General features: G+C 42.2%; 1 protein-coding gene across 3 annotated transcripts in view; it reads right to left on the reverse strand.

Moving 5' to 3' along the window:
* Positions 1-23,673, reverse strand: part of ZZEF1 (zinc finger ZZ-type and EF-hand domain containing 1) — a 3,309,810-nt gene that overhangs the window by 2,993,330 nt on the left and 292,807 nt on the right. For all 3 annotated transcript variants that reach the window (XM_069614719.1, XM_069614718.1, XM_069614717.1), the window contains exon 7: positions 5,589-5,705. In XM_069614719.1, the coding sequence (XP_069470820.1) occupies positions 5,589-5,705 (117 nt within the window). The remainder of the gene's footprint in view (positions 1-5,588; positions 5,706-23,673) is intronic.

A 23,673-nucleotide genomic window follows, 5' to 3' on the forward strand; every position in this document is an offset into this window, starting at 1 on the left:
CCGTAACAACTCTCTTCAGTCTTCGATATTCCCAAAAGTGCAATCCTTTAGTTTTCGGTAGTCAGTCTGCCAAAAGAAATCCATTTGTTCCCTTCGAAAAGGACGCCCAGCCATTTAATACCACTCAAAAACCAATTAGCCCAAAAGAAAGTCCTCTCTTCCATCTTAAACTGCGGGTTTAGCAACAACGAAGAGTACTTAGAGCGGGTGTCTCCTTTCTTGCGTAGCCTCACAAGTCTTTTCCAGCATTCCTTTAGGAATTTTGTTGGCGCATACGATTTGCAATCATGTGCAACTTCTGAAATCAGTATTACCCTTGTGGCCAGTGATATACACCTGCAAGTTTCTGCTTGTGTCCAAATGTCTGTTGAATTCTCAATGAATGGAAGCAGATGTCTTGCCCTGAAGGCTAGGTGATGGTTCACAAAATCTGGGACTGCTAATCCACAGTTTTCCGTTCCGTTTAAGTTTGTAATTTCCTTATCTTCAGGCGGGGTCGTTTCCCCATCCCATAAAAATGACTGTATCAAGCTCTCCATTCTCCTCATTGCCTTCTTTTTGCCACTATAGTAATCATACGTAGGATATAATTTATACGAGGTGCTGAAATCATCTTGTGTTCACTCTCCCCCATAGGCTCAACTTCAGTACATTCCATCTGTGCAGGTCATTTTCAGAGGCGTAAAGCAAGTTAACATCCATCATACGATCCACTTCCTTTGTCAGCCAAATGCCCAGGTATTGCATTTTCTACGGGCACCAACTGAAGCCATAATTATTTAGCTGATGACTAGTACAAACCATTGAAGCCGGCATTGCCTCAGATTTTGACCATTTTATCTTGTTTCCGGAGTACTCATTAAAAACGTTGATTTGATCCATAGTCGCCTGGACCGATGTGTCGATCTCTTGTAACACCAGTTGCATATCATCTGCATACAGCCAGAGTTTTTGCAAGGCTTCTCCAAATTGAACACCTTGAATCATCAGATGAGCTCTGATCTTTGCTGCCAATGGCTCCATTGCAAGGGTAAACAGCAGTGGCGAAAGCGGACAACCCTGTCTTGTTCCTCTGTCCAGTTCAAAACTTTCTGATGTAAATCTGTTTGTATTTATACTTGCCGTGGGTTTTGAGTATAGAAGTTTAACCCAACCGAGTATATTTTCTCCCAATCTGACACCAACTAAAGTGGCCTTGAGGTATTCCCATTCAAAGCTATCAAACGCTTTTTCAGCATCAGTGACGGTACCGCCACTTCTGTTAACTTCCTGCTTTCACACAGGGTTAGGATGAGTGTGCGCATGTTTTCGGATGCATGTCTCCCTTTAACAAAGCCAGCTTGTTCTTGACAATTATCGCCGGCAATATTTTTTCCAGTCCCGTTGCTATGGCCTTTGCGAGGTTCTTATCTGTATTAATGAGACTTATCAGCATGTAGCTACTCAAATTCACGGATGTTTCCCTGGTTTCAAAAATAATGAGATGCTGGCATGCCGAGTGGTTGGTGTAAGAAAGCCTTTTCTCTGTGAGGAATGCAGCATGGTTAACATCAGGGCATATACCTGATCCGGCATGATTGTGTATAATTGTGCAGGTGGACCATCCGGTCCCAGACTCTTTCCTGAGTTTAGGTGGCACGCAGCCTATCTATGTTCAGATCCTTGTCCAAATTCAATCTTTCCTCTGGCTTCACTCTTTTTAGGTTGCAGCTTTCTATATATACTTTCATGAGCTCTGGGTTCATCTGTACTTCTGAAGTGTATAATTTGGTATAATATTCTCTGAATTCCTTGATGATTTGAGTCGGCTCAAGTGTTAACTCCCGTTAAGCCTTCAATTGTGTTAATAGATTTTTCATTGCTTTGAGACTGTGTACAAGGAGACGATCAGATTTTTCTCCTCTGTCATAATAATTGCTTCTTGTTTTAAACAATAGTAGATCAGCCTTTTCTGTAACTAATTTTTCCAACTTCTTTTTTTATTTCAAGAGCGGAGTACAATTCCAAAGAATAATTATTCATTGTGTGTCTCTCAATTTCTTCATTCTGCTCTTAATTTCTTCACAGTTCCCAGTCTCTTTTCTTTTTACTGGTGAGACCAATTAACATGCCTCTCATGTAGCATTTGAAAACTTTCCATACACATTCCACTGCTAATTCATTCGTCCAGTTCTTCCCCACAAAAAACCTTGCTTCTTTCACAATCTTAATATCATCAAGTAGTGGGATATTCGTTTTCCAAATTCCAGGCTTTGGTAGTGGGAATGTTCATAACATTTCAAGGGAAACAAGGGCATGATCAGAAATTAAAATTGTGTTTATATCTCCTTCTCTGTAATTCTGGGTGCACAAGCCGGATGTCAGTACCATATATATTCTTGAGAACATTTTATGATGACCAGAATGGAAGGTACATTGTCTGTCCAGGGGGTTCTGAAGTCTCCAAACATCTTGCAGACTACATTCTTTCATAAAATCTTTCATAGCCCTCCGCTTCCTCATACTTTTCATACTCGCAGAGTTTACACTTTTATCCATCATTGGATCAAGGGTATTAAAATCCCCATCCACAACAAAGTTGGCTTGCCTTATACTCTGAATAAACTGTGCAAGAGAAACATACAATTTGCCATCCCGCTCGTTTGGGGCATAAACATTGCATATACAATACAAAACATCAATACGATACATCCTATTCTTCCTTCATTGTCCCTTTTGCAATCCATCACCGATATCAGCAAGTTTTTCCTTATCAGAGTACAAACTCCTCTTGAGCTGGATGTAAATGCAAAGCAAAAAAACCTTCTCAACCCTGTTTGTTTCTCTGCCTCTGATTTCAGCAGATGTGTCTATTGCAATAGGGCAATATCTGCCCCAGTTCAATTAACCCATTTAATACTCTTTTCCTTTCGTTTGCACAATTTGCAACATTAATACTCCATTAAACTATTTTCAGGTTACTTCTGCTATAATGCGCCAAATTTGACTTATTCAATACCGACAATATGTAAAAACATAGAAACGTCGACAAAAATAGGCTTTGAACCCTCTTTTTTGGTTACGCAGGGCCTGGCTCATGAGGGTGTGGACAGAGATATAGGAAAAAAATGGAGTCCAAGCTACCTCACCCTTAAAGCGCTATAATAATCGTTGACACACAACAACAAAAAGCAAATGTAGCATGATTAGACTACACTAGTGTAAGCACACATGTAGTTAAAACAAAGTTTATTCTAAAACAGAAGGTAAAAAATTGTGACAGCAAGCAATATAACAGTAGTGTATGCACAAACAAATCGAATTACAATTTATAGTTTTGTCACACTGTTTGATACACAACATAGTTTATGAGCCATGGATTAGTTACATAGTCCATCTCAAAAGGGACTGTCTAGTACAAACCAATAGACAAACAACAATATACATAACAGAACATATAACCGCCTGGTTTTGTCAATTACAACCAACTTGTAACTCCCCTCCGTACTTGTAGAGAGAACTCTGTCCCCCCACCCCTTATTTTCAAAATAGTTATCCTTCACATCTTACTTCAATTTTTGTGCCCATAGTAACAAATTACATTCTACCTGAACCCTGAAAATATATAACATAGCAGAACCAAACTATACATAAAAATATACATCCCATTCCAAGCTATTGTTATCTTAACTTCTTCATCCCACAGTATCAATCATTAACCATTGTTGAATAATACAATGCGTTAACCTAACTTTCCTAGACCTACAACTTCCTAAATTCGCTATGTGCTATTGGTGCATCTGAAGTTACTACCTTTAGCAACTGCATTTCTGCTTACGAGATTTGCCCCTGCATTAACTTGTCATTGACTCCTTACCTAAATTGTTCCAAGGTCATCAAAACTATCCAATTCCTCATAACTGACCACCCCACCCCATATCCGTAAATGCACCTTAATACACATCTTCTATCAAGTGGTAGGGATGGTATACTTTAATATGTTGGGGCTAATGTCCCTTCATGCTCCCTACCCCAGCCCATCATTGTAGCCACTGTGGTATGTATAAGTTCAGCAATGGTAGTTTTGAACTTGGGTTGTAAAGTCAGACATTATCCCAACATACAGGAAACAAGACAAAGGATTTGCGACATATCTATCCCCCGATCTTACTAAAACTGCATAGTCATCCAAAAGCAAGATCCCTACTTGTTCACTGCTGAACAAAGGAGCATCCATTTTACATGTTTCCCATAATATGATACTGGCAATATATTCATGTATAGGCAGAACAAAGAGGGGACAGAACAACCTTATCTGGAGCCAATGGCCTATTACATTAACTTGTTGGCCCATAACTTACCAATGCAAATGTTGAAACAAATTGCTATCAGCATAAAGCAAGAACACCGAAATGCCCACTTTGGCCAATTAGTGCCACAGTTCAATGCAATGTGCTGCATCAACATCACTGCGCAGATCAACCAATACTAGGAATAAGGACCGCACAGAGAGCACCACAAATGCCTGACACAGCTACTCCTCACTGATGCCCAATCAGGCTGAAACAAATCTGGGGATGCTTGTGGTCTTGTGCAGAAGGGATGTGACCTAGCAGTTTGGCCTGGACTACTGCTTTGGGGGTGGGCCAAGCCTTATTTGCATTTGGTCTTTCCCCTTTTTGTAAGGGCCAGGTAGGCGAAGAACAATGGACTGGAGGGTTGTCCAGAGCATTTGCCAGAGGTTTAAGATGAATTGTAACCCATCCAGCCATCACATCTTAGTTTTAGCAACAGAATCCACTTACTAGCGCTATCGGACTGAGAAATGTTGCACATAATATTGAAAATGTACAGTTGATATCCGCAAGTTATCCATATTTATTTTTCGTTAACTTCACCTTATTTATCCACATTTATCTTTATTTTGAATATAAAATAACAACATGTAACTAGTAGTTTTTCCACATTAAATAAAATTTAAAAAGTTGTTTAACAAAAACTCATGTACACACGAAGCTACACTGTCAAGTATCAGTCACAGCTCCTTTTTTACTGTATATGGCTGCTACTGTGATTGCTGCTGACTGGAAATATGCCTCAGCAGTAATTCAAAGTGTGGATATCACCTATGATTAATTTACATCTGTACCCATGTATTAAATTAAAAAAGTTAAAATGGAAAAAAAAAACAAAAAAAGTAAAAATGGAAAACAAAAAGCCTTAATTATTACATAGGTTTGTCGATTGGCCTAGTAAGTAAAATCTCACCTCCAGATGGTTAAAAATGTATATTTGTATTTTTGTTTTATATAGAGTCTGAGGTCAACGGGGGGCATGAGATGTGATCCGACCCAACTGCTAAATAATTCAATGGCCCAATGCCCACCCAAAGAATATTTTTCATGGAAAAGAAGAATTCATAACCCCAAGTATGTCATGTAAGATAGCAAGAGCATGGTTCTGAAATGGTCAATACTTTCATATAACTCTCCTTTTGCTTCACATGTTTGAAAAAACAAACAATTAAAATTGTACCCGGTTTCCAAAACTATACAAGGCCAAGAGAGTTTATGTACGTTTCGCCTACTTTACAAATATTACATACATACCTAGATATCCGGGCTAGGAAGCCATCGACTTCCTCCAAAATATTTGGTGACAAGAAACTTGGAAACTCTGTTGATCCTGGTGTCAAGGACAACGGTGGCATGTGCTGCAAGGCCTTTCTGCCAAAACAAATTAAACCCACTTTCAGAATGCATTTAATTCTTTCAATTGAAGTAGCATTCTTGAAAACACAAAAATGATAATGTTGCAAGGTAAAAGACTTTGTGACCAGCCTCTCTGTTCCATTTGTTATTATTGTTGAATATGGAAAACATGTGGAATGTCCATTATTTTCTTTTTACTTGGAACACACATCCACTGTCTGTTAGACCCATTGCATTACCAGCTTATTGGGATTGTCTAGAATTCTGCAAGAAGACCATACAGTCAAACAATCACAAAATCAGCTTTCTGAATCTGAGCCCAGGGAATCAGGATACGCATTTAGACAATAATACATAGTTATACAAATCAACAAAGTTGGGATATATGTGAGAAAGGAATGGAGTCAGTTTACACAGGCACCATATTCTAGCAAAGTCACACTGATGGTATTAAGATATAAACAACAAAAAACAAATAATCACATAAGTGGTATAATAACAGAAACATAACACCATGCATCAAGAAAGAGTATTAACAAGATCTAAGATAGCAGAAATTAAAGCAATTACTTGCCTGTGATAGTTTGGTATCATCCTGAAAAACGAATGGATTAGCAATCTGTATTTGTTTTTTTTCCATAAAGGGGCATATCTAAGCAAGCCAGGCTTTTTTAGGCTGCAGGTAGGAGCTGAACCGCGAGATGTAAAAAAAATGTCTCTCTCTGTAAGTTACTTCGGACATGCGTCCCATACTTGTGATACACATCCTCCGAAAAGCACTGGTCATGAAATAGGTTTATGGAAGTTGCATATATGTACCACCAGGTACAAGTGTCCGACTCCAGCTCACAGTGCCATTTGACTTTCCTGGAACTTGAAATGGACATTCCAGAACAAATGACATCACAATTAAAACCCATTCACATCACCATGTTATGAATGTAGAGATCACTTAATTGCACTACAACATACCACACTTCCCTGGTGATTTTAACTAGAAACCCACATAACCCAATGGGCTCTGACATTTTTAGATTATTTTGTACCCTGAATCCTACCCTTGTAAAACCTTGATGGCCTTTGAAGGATTTCTATTTCAGAACGGTTTGTGGGTGCCAGCCAGGCAGCATCAGATCACCAAATCTACATCAGACCCAGGTCGAAAATAAATGTTCTATGCAAACTGCTTGTTAATTTGGGCAGCTGGAACCTACTAATGATTTACACATTGTATACAGGGTACCTAAAGAATCTAACAGTGATACAGTAACCTATCAAGACAACATGTGCAGACCTTCAAGTGCAAAGGAGTTACACCTGCTACATTGGGCCCCATAAAATGGATGTTCAGTGTCCTCTAAAAGCGGAAAACACCCATCCCCTTTGAAATCCTGGGCAGATCATGTGAGGGTGGAACGGTTTGAATGAAAAAACCAATAGAATATCACTTGCTTCCCTTCAATTCCATTGTTTTGAGAATGTATAAGTTAGTACCAAAATGGATCAGCAATATGAACATCAGTGTTTGTTCTGGGTCCAGAAGCTTCTCATCTCCCCCTGTAGGACGTAAGGAAACCCAAACATGTTTCAATGGGGGCGAGGTCTAGCAAGAGTTTACATGTTGTGTACAATTTACAGAAAGTTAACATCTGTTTGAATTTCATGGTTGCTGTTTTTAGTAAGTGGATAAGTAGCACAATTGATTCGTTATACTTGATTGACAATGTACAAAGCAGAAGGATCCAAGGATCAAAAAAGCACATAGCATTTAACTCTTGACAATGTGCGCAACCGTAGCAATTAACATTGGTAAATTGTGTGGTATGATTCAGAATATGCAAACTCAAGATTAGTAGAAGTGATATCAATGAACCGAGAAACTGCCTCTCATCTCTCTCTTTTCCTTTCCTTTTTACATTTTCCATTTCATTTGCAAGTACTGTAAACTTACAGAAATTGTCATGAAGACTTTACCCTTGTGAGCAACCACAAAAACTGTGGGGAAACATGTGTCGAGGGAACGATATTGCAAAGCAATGATGAAAATATTTTGTAGAAACACTGTCAACCAAAGAAATTAAACTACCAAACCATTTTGGAGCGCTAGATCTGAGTGAATGGACTTTTTTCTTTTGTTATAACTATTTCGTGCATTCAGCAGTCCAAATGCAACCACCCGCTCCTATTGCAACCCTAACATATTTCCAACCAAAATTTGAATCATAAATATAACATCTCTTACTATCCGCCATTTCGCCATCAGCTGTTTAAGACTGCAAATATTATTCAATTTACAGAAAGATTTGAAAACAAAAGGAAAAAAAGTGCTTTACCACCACTATGGATCAGTTATTGTTTTACTTGTGATGTGTGGGGATGTAAAGGCACGTGTCTTCGTTCTCAAGTTGTCTTCCTAGAGAATCTAGACACATCTTCTCAATGGTTTCAGATCGTATCAATCCCTTGTGTCGAGGAAGAACAATGTTGAATAAAGCCTTTGTTTCAAATAGACTTCTACTCCTCCAGTGTCTAACAAATGCAGAAACCCACCAAATAATCCAATCAGGTCACTGCAGTGTCAGCAGCAACAGAGTCCGGATTAATTTCTGTACAACTGAGGAGAACCAGAAAAAGAAAAACCAGCAGAGTATCCCATCCTGAAAATGTGACTACCTAAAACCGCTTTCTCGCTGTTTTTATAGGGTTTCACGCAATGAGAATCACGCAGAAGGCAGTTAGATTGTTTTAGTCAGTTACATTAACAATAAGCTTCCTAACAGGACATTCTGTAATCCTGAGGGGCATGGTTTAGCAACACCATGCCTATACAATTCTGGTGACACAATACAATTCCATCATATGTAAGTGCTGTGGCCCAATGACAAGCACCCAAACAACCGTTATTCTGGTTCTCAGACACCTCGTGTGATGGGTCACATGTCACTGGGTGCGACTATACCACAAGCAAAGAATAGCATTGCGGCTGCGTAGCCTTGTGGTCTTTCTGGTTTTATACCATCCAATCACATTCACTCATGGCTCTGCCACATCAGATTTCGCATCAAGGCTGTGGTGCTTAACTGCCCATTACAGCTGCACATTCAGCGCTTAAGTGAGGACAAACTACTGTATCGTTTTGGACACAAAGCATGCATCGTTTCCTTTAGAAAATATGCTCATTCTCCACTCTCTTCTCTTATGAATTAGTGTATGTGACAAGGTCAATACGTCGGCCTTGTTAAAATGAAAGGCAAGGTTAGCCAGAGGGATGTCCTAGACACCGCAAAATATCAGTAAGAACCCTTGGACTATCTCAAAGAGGCTGGGTGATTTATGGACCATCTGTGGCATGTAATTGATAGCAAGGTCTTCACGAAACGAACACAGTATGCATGGGATGCTACTTTCTAAATATTTAAAACAAAAAGCAATTTTCAAGTCTTTGAAAGGGCAACATCTTCTGGGAGACTTTACTGCCTGTTGTATGAACACCTATGGTCTGCAGAGATGTTTGTGCCAAGATGATCCCTAGTTTGGACCACATTGCTGAATGATTGTTTGAACACCTCGTCTTGATTGACTGGCCACTTCCTCAAGAGCATTACTCATCCTGTAAAACCGTGATAGATTCAGACGTGTCCGTTTCTTGTATAGTTGTGTCCTTGAACACCTCATCAACATGCCCACAGAAAAGTGTTACTGCATTAAATTGAAAGTTCTGCATCTGATCCTGCCATTCCAATAGGACACAAAATAAAAGCCAAAGGTAACAACACATCACTAGCTATCAGTCTATTCAAAGTGTCTCCAATTTCTGTAAAACCCTTGAAACAGTTATTTGAGACCATTGTTACTTATTTGGCATTCTTCCCAACATCTTTTCTTTCATCTTCGGAGGTGCTTTACAGAAAGCTCTCCATATAATCCTGGGGCATCCTTTGAATGCAAACCTGAAACCAGCACCTCTAGACAAGCCAGTTTATACAGTGTGCAAAATAAATAACTATAACATCACACCATCAGAGCCTCACACAAGTCTCCAAAAGAGCATCTCAAAACTGAGAACACAGGTGCTCGTATACTCTCAAATGACTGTCACCTTTTCCAGTCTCTCTATCCCACTCTATTATTCTTTATCGAAGTAGTGAAGAAATAAACCACATAACATTACCTCCCAATAGTCACTATGGTATCAAGTCAATGCAAACAAGGCAGTAAAGTGGGCCCTCAGTCAAAGCCGTGGAGTAAAGATTTTACAGAATAACTTAAGAAAGTCTTAATTCTATTAAAGACACGGTGGCGAGCATTAAGCGCCTCTTTCTTTTATTGACTTAAAAGAGAAAAGCTCAGCAGCAAGTATTTTATGCACCGAACTGATGGTATAGCATATACATTAACAAGGGTGCAAACATATTAAACATTAAACATGTGAGGAAATAAAGCTCCAGTCCATAATAAAAGTCACTTGAAGAAAAAGAATTCCATTTCCCAGGAGGCTTTGGCTCAAGTCCATAACAAGTCACAGCACATGTGACAACAATCCGCCAATAAGCATTAAACAGTCCCTCCAAATAGTAACCAACAGTGTTTAACCTCCTCTTTCTTTGCTGCTCACAGCAAGAGATAAGTACTAATTTACATTCTTCTTCAATTGAATTAATAATATGCTCAAATATTTAATATTGCCACTTTTGAACTGTAAAGTACTCATAGGCACTCGACCGTTACGTTATGCTTTTGTTTTGCTTTTCAGCTTTATTGCGGCAGCCGCGTGTTCCATAGTCTCCTTTCTTGGTTTGTTCTTTTTGTCTCTGACGCCAGCTGTTTCCTCAGCCAGCGTCGGAGAACGTTTTTTCTCCTCACTGGAGCCTCCCTTCATACAGGGAACCTCTCCAGATCATTATTCTCACGTTTGCCTCATTTGGCGTTCCGTTCACACCTTCGCAGGCTCTCCCCACAAGTTCATACATTTTCTGAGAAAAGGGGAGGCCGCGCACAACATTGCTTAGGTGCGCTGCAGCCCGCAGCCACCAGAGGGAGCTGTCACTTCCCCGGTCCTTTTTTCCACTCTCTGGCGCTCGCGCTACGGATTTCCTTTGAATTCAAAGGATTTTATGAGCACAAGGATTCAATGTCTTTTCAGCTCCTGATAAGATTTGCCTATTATTTACGGTCCTTTCCGTTTAAAAAAAAAATGATTATTTTTCAGAACAGCAATGGGATTGAGAGAAGGTTAGTCTGATTGCCCACTGACAAAAAAAAGAAAAAGAAAAAGGTATGCTAACAATTATTTCTATGGCAGCCCAATACTGCCCACATGCTGATCACTGGTCAGAAGATGAGGAGGGAGCATATGAGATAGATGAAGTGGCCATGGTGGACAGTTTTAAAAAGGTGCTGGGATCCTCTGTGGAAACCCTCATCAAGAAGGCGGTCTCAGAAATGCTCCTGCTCACCCTATATGTATAAAAATTCACATCAAAATCAGTCCTCACTTTCACGTACATGTGCATTTCATATGAGTTTATACCAAAAGCTCACATGCCAAACACTAATGTGCCACACATTCATGCACCATACACTTGCATGTCGCATGCCAGACAATGAAACACCATACACTGATGCACCATATGCCGTACACTAACACACTCAAACGGCAGACACTTAACAGCCATACATCCATACACCAGTCAGATTCTAAACACTCACACACCATACACAAAGCATGCACAACACATTGAACATATTCCACTAACCTTGCACACATTTCCTTTCGACCTTCTCTCACATCAGGCCTCTGCTTGCCTTCGCAATTCTCTTTCTACAACCCTCGACTCTGCTCACCCTCTCAGCCCCCATGTCCCATCCCGAAGACATCCTCTGCCTTGGCTCTCCCCCTCACTGATCTTTTCGTACTCCCGTGCGAAATGCTGAACGCTGCTAGAAGGAAAAACAGAACCCATCTGACCTTGCTGCTCTATCGGCGTGCCACACTGCCTACGATTATTCTTTGCTCGCTGCTTAAAAAATAAATAAAACAGTACTTTTCTTTACTAACATCCTGTCTTTCTCACCATTCCCACTGCCTTTTTCAAGTCATAAACTGTTTGCTCTCTCACCCCCTCTTCCTGACACTTCTATCGCTTCTTTTCTTTTCTTCCTCTGATTTTGCTGACTACTTCCAACAAAGTCTCTTCTCTACATGCATCCGTTTCATCGGCTCTCTCTCCGCTTTCCCAATCACTATCCATCTCATCCCCATCTTTCCCGACTTCCCCCTCCCCCTTTCCAACTCTGATGCAGCCTCTGTTCTTGCCCGTGACCACCCTACAGCTTCTTCCTTTGACCTGCTTCCCTCCCATCTCATTCTCTCGATCTATCCTTCTCTTATTCCTTACTTGACTGTACATATCAATCTCTCGATGTCCACTGCAATCTTTCACAAATCAGTGAAACATGCTAGTGTCATTCCAATTCTCAAAAAAAACATCACCTGATCCTTTGTGACCATTCAACATCCGACCAATCTTTTTGCTTCCCTTTCTTTCTAAAGTCTTACAAAGGGCCATACATTCTCTTCATTCCTCAATCTCCATTCCTTACTGCCTCTGACTCAATCAGGCTTCTGGCCTGGTCACTGCACAGAAACTGCTCTCATTCATGTTACTAACTCCCTTCTTCATCTCGGTATAATAAGTCTTCATCTATACTCCTTTTGCTGGACCTTTTTGGCTGCATTTGACACGGTTGATCACCCCATGTTTCTCTTTGCTCTCACTTACCGTGGATGTTCTGATCCCATTGTTCACTGGTTCCGCTCCTATCTCTCTGATCGCTCTTACTCCATTTCCTGGGCTAGCCAAACCTCTCCTCTATGGTGTTTCACGAGGCTTGATGCTAAGCCCATTGCTCTTCTCAATCTACACCATTCCACTTTTTTTGCTTATTGAGTACTTCAATCCATCATCTAATTTCTATGCGGATGACACCCAAAAGTTCTTCTCTTTTACATCCTTCTCCGACACTCTTCACTTTATAATCTGTCTCTCCACTGTACAATCCTGCATGTCCTCTCGCTTCTTATGTCCTAACCCCTTTAATACCAAAGTTCTATGCTTTCCTTCCTTTTCTCTGTCAAACCTCTCCCTACACTGGCCTCCACTTTCCTCCTTCACTTCTCCCCTTCTCGTTCTCTGCTTGCAATCTTGGCATACTTTTTACCTCCTCACTCTCCCTTTCTTCTCATATTTCTTCCACTGCTTGCACCTGTTGGTTTCACTTATACAGTATCTGTTGTATGCATCCTTTTCTTTCTTTCCACGCTATGAAACTTCTCATCACCTCCACCATGTTCTCCATTCTCGATTACTGCTCGACCCTTCTAATGGGCCTTCTGTCATCACATCTCACCCCCCTCCGTTCAGAGACAATCCCCTACTTTATGAAACTGTGAGAATAAACCTACTTCAGTGAAATACCAAATATATAGAACTGTGCATGCCCAGAGGAAGGGAGTAATTCTTCTGGACCAAGAAGACAGTAAAACCACTTAGTTTTTTCAAGTGTAAGGGACAGAAGTAGGAGTTTGACGCTGGACGGTGCATCTTTATTTATGGACATTATGACATTTTCCTTAGTGTTTTGAGGCATGGAAAGCTCTGTTAGAGTTAAGGAAAGATAGGTTTTTCGCTATACTTTCTTAAAAGAATAAAAATATTTTCCCAAAACCATGCCACTTGCGTGTCAGTCTCCTCCTTCCACACTGTTACAGCACTACATGTAGACTAAAACATACAACACATTCCACAACTAATGCACACACATTCACACATAATAGCTGCAGCCATAGTTATACATGGGACTGCCACACCTACCTTCAGGCACAAACGCAGACATTCAGTGCAAAAACATGAATACACAAAAATAAACTTTACGCAAATGTACAAGCAAACAAATCCATAGTGAACCAGATCAGACTAAAAGCACACACGTTAACACATACCCAACATTGCACACAAACACCACACACACACCCACACAAATATACCTAAAAAGCTTATCACAAATCTAGAAAAAATAGCTACATGTCCATTTGCATACTTTAAAACTAATAAAACAATCATACACACAGAAATAATAAAATGTATTCAGGTAGATAGCATTGCTGTCATTCATTTTAGGTTTGCACCATAAAAAAATCAATGAAAATCAGTGAAGAATTTTTTTTAAAGTTAAACCAACAAAAACTAAAAGTCAAACAGAAACAACATTGAGTTTGACACAATTTACTGTTTATGCAAAATGCAAAGGCTCCTAAAACATAAATCAAACATGTTAATCGTAACTCAACCATATCAAATGACAAGAAAACAATGTAAATGCCATAATTAAATAATTACCACTATAATTAAAGAACATAAAACGGATAAATGTACATTCAAAAGAATGCACATGTAACAAAGTATATCACATACAAATCAATAACCTCAAGTTTAAAACGTTAAAATAAAAAAATGAATACACAACTGTATAGACTTCAAAAAACACAAAGTAAGCATATACGTAATGACATTATATATATATATATATATATATATATACACATACACACACACAAACATATAAAATAAAACAATCTGTAGCAATAATCTAAAAATAAACACTACAAAACACATCACATAAAATGACAAAAATACAAAACATTTAAAAACTTTATTCAAAAAGGAAATCAGGCACAACTTACAATATAAAACCAATAAATCACTGTCAGTAACCCAAAGTAAATATTTTTCACAGTATAACAAAAAACAAGTGCAATTTAAAGTTAGCATGATTTACGTTTAATATGCTTTTAATTGTGCTTTGTTTGTGTGTTTATTTTATTTGTATGGCGCTCCAAACCCAGAGGTAGAAGGGCGCTTAAGAATTTGGTTACATAGTTGAGAAGTATCTGTGTGTTGCATACTTCGTACAGGTTTATAATATATACATATATGTACAGAGGTCAATAAATAGAACATGTGTAGTACGTACAATATACAGTTTTCAGAATAAGTACAGTGTCTAAGCCAGTAATCGCGCGAGTCTAGAGTTAGTGGTGTTGTTCTTTGTTTAGCAGCCAGCTGATGACCTGCTTCCTAAAGATCTGGAAGGATTCGACAGTTTTGATGTTAAGCGGTAGGGAGTTCCAGAGTTGGGGAGCAAGCGCTGTGAAGCTTGCCCCTCCAGCTCTTTTTAGGTGGAACCTGGGCACTAGTAGGCAAAGAGTGTTGGAGGATCTGGTGAGTCTGGTGGTAGGTTTCAGGGTGAGTTTATTAGCTAGATAGGGTGGTGCTAGGTGGTTGAGGGCTTTGTACGTGAGGCAGATGATTTTTAGATAAATATTTTGGCGTATGGAGAGCCATTTGCAGGCTTTCCTAGTGGCAGAGATCTGCTCTTGTCTTGGAATGTTGAGGGCTGCGCGCAAGGCGTTATTTTGTATTACCTGCAATTTATTGAGTACGGATTTAGCGCCAAGGAACAGGCTGTTGCAGTAATCCAGTTTGGATTGTATTAGGGCCCTGGCAAGGGTGAGGCAGCTGTTGGGTGATAGGAAGGGTCTGCTGGCCCTAATGAGCTTGCCGGTATAGGCAGCAGCTGAGGCGGTCATATTGGTATGTTTGCTAAGGTTGGTGTTGGAATCTAGATAGAAGCCAAGGGTTTTTACGCTTTTGGCTATGGGAATGGAGTGACCATCGATGGTGATGTTATTATAGCTAGGGTCAAGTTTAGTTAGAGTGTTGGGGGAACCGATAATTAGGAGCTCTGTCTTCTCATCATTCAGGCAGAGACCATGGGAGGCCATCCATGCCTGAATGATGGAGAATATTTTGTTGATCCGGGCGGAGTCTTCTTGGTAATTACCAGAGATAGTGAGGAGTATCTGGGTGTCATCTGCGTAGTTTGTGTAGGTGACACCCAGATGGTCCAGTTGGTCAAATAGAGGCTTTGTAAATATGTTGTACAAAGTGGGGGATACACAGGAACCTTGTGGGACCCCGCATGTGATGGGGATGGGGTCTGCTGCAGCTGTGGTGGAGAAGACTCGTATGGTTCTGTTTGCCAGGAAGGATTGTATCCATGTGTTGGCAGGGGAGGAGAAGTGGGCTGCGGTGGCAAGGTGATTACAGAGGACCTCATGGCTGACCAGGTCAAAGGCCGCTGAGAGGTCTAGGAGGAGTAGGATTGCGGCATTGCCTTTGTCTTTTATTTCATCAATCTGGCTTTTGAGATCAACAAGGGCGGTTTCAGTTCCGTGTTGAGGTCTGAAGCCAGATTGACGTATTCCTAGCAGTTGGTTGGATTCTAGGTATTCCTGAATTTGGATGTAGGCGACTGTCCAGGATTTTCAGTAGGAAGGGGACTGTGGTGATGGGCCTATAGTTTGTGGGTGTGGCCGGATCGAGGGATTGTTTTTTCAGGAGAGGGAGAACCCATGATTGTTTTAGGTTGCTGGGGATGGAGCTATTGGTGAAGGATAGGTTGATGAGTTTGGTGATGAAGGGGGAGAGCTCTCTGGCTGCATCTTTTATGATTTGAGCCAGGCAGCTGTCTCCTTTACAGTTAGAGGGTTTCAAGGAGGTGATGATTTTTTGAACTTCCGGGATGGTGACTTTTTTGAACGAGAAGCCTGCGCTAGTGTTGTTGGGTGTGGGTAGGCTAAGGTTGGTGACATTGTTGTTGAAGAGTTGTAGCCGTTTGTTTTCGATTTTAGTTTGGAGTCCTAAAATTTTATTGTTAAGGGCGTTCTGGATGTTGGTGCACCAGGATTGGTCTTTCAGGCAGGTTTCCGGGGGCGAAATAGGGTTTTCTAGTTCCTTCAAAATTTTGAATAATTCTTTAGTGGAGGATCCTGCCTGAGTGATCCTGGTGTTGTATGAATCTTTTTTTGTCCGGATTATCTCGCTTTTGTAAAGTGAGGATAGGTTAGTGAGGTTGGATTTGTTTTCCGCAGTGGGGTTAGTCTTCCAGGTGTGGTGAGCCTTAGCTTTCTCTTTCCTAAGTAGTTTGAGCTCGGGGGTGTACCACGAGTTCAGATGAGCTTTGGGTTTGGCTTTGCGTATTTTCAAGGGGGCAACGGTGTCCATTGCTTTGGCCATGGAATCATTGAAGGTGTCAATCAGCAGGTTTAAGTCAGCGTTAGCTGGGAGAGCATTGAGGGTAGGTAAGACCAATGGTAGTAGGGCTTCAGCAGTGATGTTGCGTTTGTTCCTGGTGGGGCATGCTGGTGCCATGGGGTGCTTATTGGGCAGTACCTGATTGGTGTTAACCTCAAGGGGGATCATGTGGTGATCGGTCCATGCCAGAGGTTGGGGGTCTTTGCAGGTTGTGTTGCATTTGTGGGTTGCTACCCAATCAAGGGTTCTGCCTTTTCGGTGGGTAGGGAGTACAATGAGTTGAGTGAGACCATGATCGGTTAGGATATTGGCTAGGGATGCAGCAGGTGCATCGTTTGGGTCTTGGTAGCCGAGGTTGAAATCTCCAAGGATCATGATTTGTGCTGTTGGTTTGGAAGTTTTGGTGATGAGGGATGTGATGTCTTCTTCGAAGGTCCCAGGGGGCCCTAGGGGTCTATATATGAGGTGGATGGTTATCGTGGTTGTGGGGGAGGTTTGTAGTTTGGTTGTGAGTAACTCGCAGGATGTGCATGCGACTGTGTCGGTTGGTCTAAGGCCTAGGGCGGATTTGGAGATGATTGCTACGCCTCCACCTCTGGCGTTTGTTCTGTCCGCTCTGAGGATAGTGTATTTGTCTGGGATGGCTAGCGATAAATAGGGTCCGGACGCCTCATGAAGCCAAGTTTCCGTTAGGGCTAAGAAGTCAAGGTCATTGGTAAGAATGATGTCTGCAATTTCTGTGGGGTGGGCAGCCAGGGATCTGACGTTGAGTAGGGCACCTTTTAGTGGGGGAGGAGTGGGCTTGCTAGGTGCAATGTGCTTTGTATTCGTTTTGGTGTAAGGTCTGGAGTTAGGTTTAGAATTTGTGGTGGGGAGCCTGGAGCCTAATCTGTCGTTGCGGGTTGTGATGTTGGGAATAAGGGAGAGGGGGGTTGGCCCGGGTGGCTTAAAGCGGGTGGGAGGTTTGGAGGTCATTTTGGTTTGGTTAGACTTAGCAATGGGACTGTGGTGGCTGTTGGTGGGTAGGCCATGGATGACGATGGATTTGGGGGTGAGAGGGTGGTAGTAAGTGGAGGGGAAAGGGGGTGTGGAGGGTAGGAACGGAGTGGGGCAGGGGATGGGGTGGTGTCTGGGGCACCCTAGTTTGGCCAGGCCGTCCTGGTGGGCTATGTAGCTATTGTTGCTACAAGGTACATTGTCCTGTGTTAAGCAGAAAGGGAACATGGTTAGGGCAAGCCAGAAGGTCATGGTCTGTGGATAGCGGTGGAGTCTAGTGGTGCTGGTGGGGAGCAGGTCGGGCTATGATAGATGGTGGCTAGTTAGAGTCGGGTAGAATCGGTCAGGTACAGCCTGTGCACTATAGTCTCTAGATTGGATGCAGCTGGTTGTGAGGTTGGAGCATACAGCAGGGGCACCTAGATGTGGCAGATCCTGACATTGAGTAAAAGTGCATACATCGGATGGTCTGCTAGCGATCATAGGGCATAACTCAGTTCTGGTGGTCTGTTAGCGACCATAGGGTATGACATAACTCTAGTGGTCTGTGTGTATCTGTGTTGCTTCACAGTATGGTTTGAGAGAGTTGGGCAGCTGTGAGCAGTGTGTGCGGAGGACTAGTTCTGAGTACAATTGTTATATAGTGGTTGGGCAGCTGCAGTGACTAAAGCAGTGACCGTAAGGCACAGCACAGTCTAAATGTGGTCTGCTATTGATCATAAGGCACAACACAGTCTAAATGTGGTCTGCTATTGACCATAAGGCACAACACAGTCTAAATGTGGTCAGCTATTGACCATAAGGCACAACACAGTCTAGATGTGGTCAGCTATTGACCATAAGGCACAACACAGTCTAAATGTGGTCTGCTATTGACCATAAGGCACAACACAGTCAAAATTTGGTCTGCTATTGACTATAGAGCATAGCACAGACAGTGAGGACAGTAAGTATTCATGAGCCAAGCAGGTATTGGGCTCTATAGATAGACCAGCAAAAAGACAAGAAAGTGTCGAAAGTGTGAGGAGTTTGTGTCACCACTCGAAACTGATGACGGATTGTTGAGGTAGAGGTAATGTACTTACATAACCTCGTGAGCGCAGTTTTGCAGGGGGCCTGTGCGAAGTAGCGTGCAGTTGCAGATAGGCTCTTTGAAGAAAGTGCTCGGCTGCCGCCTCCAGGTTATAAGGCGGGGGTATGAATGACCAGAATATTGCATGCTCCGATGCTCCCACGGCGAACAGGGCAAACAGGGATGGCCTTTGTCTGGCCTTCGTCGCCGGCTTTCCGCCTGCCGGCAGATGTTGATTGTAAAAGGGAGAGACTACGAGGCGTTGCTAAGCAACGTATTCAAGCCTCGTTTTGAAGCCGTGCAGCGCCCGGCATTTTGTTTTCAGTAATCAGCTGTTCTCCGATTGCAGGGACGGCTTCTGAAGTTCGGGGCCAGAAGTAGTAAATAAAATGCCTCGATTTTAGTTCTGGTGCACGATAGGCAAAGGGGTCTTACCCTGCCTTGTGGAAGCTGCTGATTGTAGGCCTCATCTGGTGTGGTCGCTTCTCGTGGGTCCTCAGTGTTTACAGGTGAGGGGTCAGGGCTCCTGCCCTCTCCCCTGCCTGGATGAGAGTGCATAAACAGTACATTGCAAAGTAAACTTAATGTTGGTTTAACCTTCATTTAAAAAAATAAAAACGTTTTTTCTTCACCAATACACGCACACATACATATCTATCCATTAAGTCATCTATATATTGTGACAAATCCCAGGATAATGTCACTGCTTCCATAGGAGGAAGCCCATTCCAATTAGGCCAGGGGGGTGAGTCAGCGACCCGATACTTCCTCTGGGAGTGGTACTCAGCGGGTGGATCTTGCGGAGAGGGAAACCCTCCATGTGACCATTGACAATCCCTTTGGGAGAACACAGTATTCCCCTCTTTCACTTCCGTAGCCTCCTTCCTTTCACCCCACTCAATACCCGGTAGTTGCCAATACTTCTATCTGGGAGTCCACAGGAAACTGAAGAGAAACCAAGCAGGTGGAAGACTTGGGACGCCTCCTGGAGAGAATCCACGCTGCCTGACTCGCTGAAGCAGGGGCATGGGCATGGACGACAGCAGGAGCCGAGAGGAGGATCAGAAGGTCGACCAGAGAGTGAGAGGAGCCCGAGCGGGAAGCCAAGCAGCAGGATAGCCTGAAACAAGGACGGGTGCTGCCTGGGTCCATGAGAGGGGCTGAGGACCGAACAAGGGCAACTTGAGGATCGGAAACCCGGTATGAATGGGAGCTGATGAAAGATGTGTCAAGGAGCCAAAGAGAAATATTAGGACACTGACCTATGCAGCATCAATAGACACTGGACAGGAGAATAAACCAAGTGTCCCGGAAGGCCAATACAAAGGGGTCTGGGACCCAAGCCAACCAATGAGCCAAAGCCAACATAAGCATGTATGGAGCTAATAGAAATACAAGGACAAAGCCAACATAAGAGGGTTTTGGACCCTGAGACTGTCATTAAGAGAGAGAATGAAGGTTATGTTTGGCAGGAGCCGGGGTCCAGCCAAAGGATCGAAAACAAAAGGATCGAATGCCTTTTGTTCGACACCAAAAGGACCAGAAAAAAAGGGTCGAATGTTTATTTATTTATATATATTTTTAGTTTGGTATGCAAAAAAAAAATTTAAAAAGAAAACAGGGAATTGGGGGAGAAACCACCCCATAAAAAAAGACCCTTTTTTTCAGTCCTTTTGGTTTCGAAAAAAAAAAAGGGCATTTGATCCTTTCACCTACAACCGCAGGAGCCAATATCCAGAGAGGTAGAATGAGAAACTGTAAAAGGTGAAACAAACTTTATAAAGTATCCTATGTGGGAAAGTATCTGCCAGGAGAGTACAGCAGATCTGTTTAGTTGGACATTGTTAGGGAGAATTCTCATTCAATGGCTAATTTCCCTTACCTAGTGAGTCCCTCAGCAGCTTTGCTGGATTTCTGGAGTTAATTTTTTCCACTTGGTAAGAGTGTGAGCTTTTTCCCCCACTGTTGCCCATGTTTTGCCATGTGTATTTCACCTGTTTTTGTGATTGTGGGCTCTGGAGTACACCACTTCAGTAGCCCCCTTCTTCTGTGTGTTACACAGCACCTTCAGTGCAGTGACACAGGGTTGTCTTTGAGACTTCCTCCGACTCCATTTCTGAGGCTGACTACAGTCCCCCAGAAAAGGGTAAAGTTGCCATTAACTTTACTTAGTCAATCTACCACAGTTCCAGTACACCCCATCTTCCATGCAGTACTGGGAAGGGTTAATTTGTATCCCTTTTTATCTGTACCTCCTAGAGCATTGTTTCGCTCTTTTAACATTTAGACTTGGCTGGTGGCAGTGGTATCTACCCTAACTTTTCAACCACGATTATACTATATAAACGTGGTATTGTTTTAGACTATTATATTAGCCTCGAACTTAAACCCGCTTCAAATACTTTTTCTTTTGGCTCCGGTCGGGTTTATTCGCCATTTCTTTTTGTTAAAGTCCTTCTTGTGTTTTACTCTTTGTTCAATGTCTTTTGGCGGGCTTCTGCCAAGAAGCCCTCCTCTAGGCGCCTGGGTGTCTAGGTGGGATGAATGTGAGGGAGGGGTGTAGTCACCCCCTGCACAAGGTATCCTAGGAAACCCAAGTCGCACTTTGCCATGATTGGCTGAGGTGGTTGTCCGGGCTGGACAACCCCCCTGCTGCGTGATTGACAGCCAGGCTGTGTGAATGGGGGATTTTCACATAAAAAGGCAGGACTCTTCAGCTAGAAGTCAGAGTCGCCACTGAAACTACAAGGAACCAAAGAGAAGCGGAGAAGAAGTCGGCTGCTGCAACTATCCCGTCCCGTTGAAGCCCTGGTGCAGTCCTAAGCTATCTACCCTTCAACGACTAGAGGAGATCCAGTCCAGAGTCTTCTTCCCTTGAGCCTGGTGGGGATAACCAGCTCATCTTCAGCCAGAGGATCCTCTTCGTGGTCGAAATCACTGCACCCTGCTCTAGTGTTCCGGATAGCCATCTGAAGAGCCTGTCCTGTTTTTTAAGGAGCGCACCTTTTATTCACCCTCGCTACTGCCAGCCTCAGCCCGGTGTGGTGCAGACCCCTCCAGACATCATCCTTCTTGCCGAAGCTCCAGGAACCGTGGGTCTGCAGGAAACTACCAGCAACAACTGCCGTGGCACCAGCTTCTTCATTGAATAAGGTACTGTGTTCTGCTTGAGGAAATCGGGTGAATCCCTTTTTCTCCTCCTATACGGCTTGTCCTTATCTTCCCTCCTTCTTATAACTTTTGCTTCCTCCCTTGACAATATCTAAGTACTCCTAGCTACGTTGAATCGTGAACTGTCCAACTGTGTGATCCTCGACAACAAGAACCCGGTTCCACTTGACACTGGCTTCGGTCTATTGACTCTTGAATTTCTGTCTATAAGCGTTCTCTGATTCTGTCTGCCTTGACAAAAGTATTGCCTATGATTTTTTCCCCCAACTCTCTCTGAGTATCTCAGGTGCTAAGTGCGTTTCTGCCCCGGTAACATTTCTTGCAGCGGATATGCGTTTCTTTAGTAAGACCGAACTGTCATTACTGTCAAAAAGTGATCGCAAATGTATTTCCGGTAACGTCTTTTGTTTCACAACACCGGTCTGTTAAAACATAGGGTACTTACCTTGAAGTTATACCGTACAAAGTGAATTGGTTGGTTGGAGTATATTTTACGTGTGGTTTTGAATTAATAGAAGTGTCGTGTTTATAAAAAACAGTTTAAAAATAAATGTACTTATATTTTTTACCTGAAACCTTGAGTCAGTGTTTGAGTCACAGTAATTGTGGTCCCTTTCTGTAATCTCCGCTACTGCTCATATACTCTTGAGATAAGCCTGGCTGCTCCGCTACTGATACCACTTTAACATAGTAGTACAGGCTTGTACCAAAGGTAAAACTTGTATTGCCACCTGTGGTCTTAATTGTGTGTAGTGGTCCCTAAGGGCATGCACAGGATTCTGCCTAACAGACATTTAGTGAAGAGGGGGGACCCACGAAAGCCACATAAAATGGTCTTGTAATTGCACCGAGACCAAAAGTGTTCGAATATGGCAGGCTAAAATGAGAACTAAGAGCACACACACATTTTAACAGTAAAAGTGTTATTATATATGTAATTGAATGTCCTTGCCATTTACTGTATGTGGGCAAAACCATTTGCCCTGTTAAACAACGTATACCGGAACACAGATCTTGCGTTCGCAACAGTATGCCTGATAAACCTGTAGTAGAAAACTATAGAATGAAGGAAAGGGCCATAGTGATAAAGATCTGCAATGGCACATTTTACAATCTTGGAAACATCATCTATGAGGTGGCTATATTGGCAAACAATTGTATAAGCTGAACAACGTTGGATTTACCAGTTAAATGCAGAAAATCAGGGATTTAATCTTTATGTTGAATGGCATAATCTGATTTTGGATTAATGACTAATGCACTGAGTCTATGTAACATGGTATTGTACAATAGTGTTGAGATTAGTTCATGAGCTGCCCAGTATGTGGTCTAGTAATGTAGATAATTGGCAAACGGGTCAACATCTCCCTATCATACACATTGTTTGTGCACCCGTGGGCACGGTCCTGCAAGACCATCACCAGTCATCTCCCCTCTCTGTGTTTTGTGGACACAATACCGCACCAAGATGGCCAAACTCTTTCGGCATCTGGTATTTATAGGATGTAGTCCGTTCTCCATGTTTACATCGCGTCCTTTGAGGATGAAACATGATGGCCACACTGACTTTTCAAATCAATGTGTGTTC

Source organism: Ambystoma mexicanum, chromosome 9 (genome assembly GCF_040938575.1).
Source record: "Ambystoma mexicanum isolate Mex_15411 chromosome 9, UKY_AmexF1_1, whole genome shotgun sequence".
Taxonomy (NCBI): Eukaryota; Metazoa; Chordata; class Amphibia; order Caudata; family Ambystomatidae; genus Ambystoma; species Ambystoma mexicanum.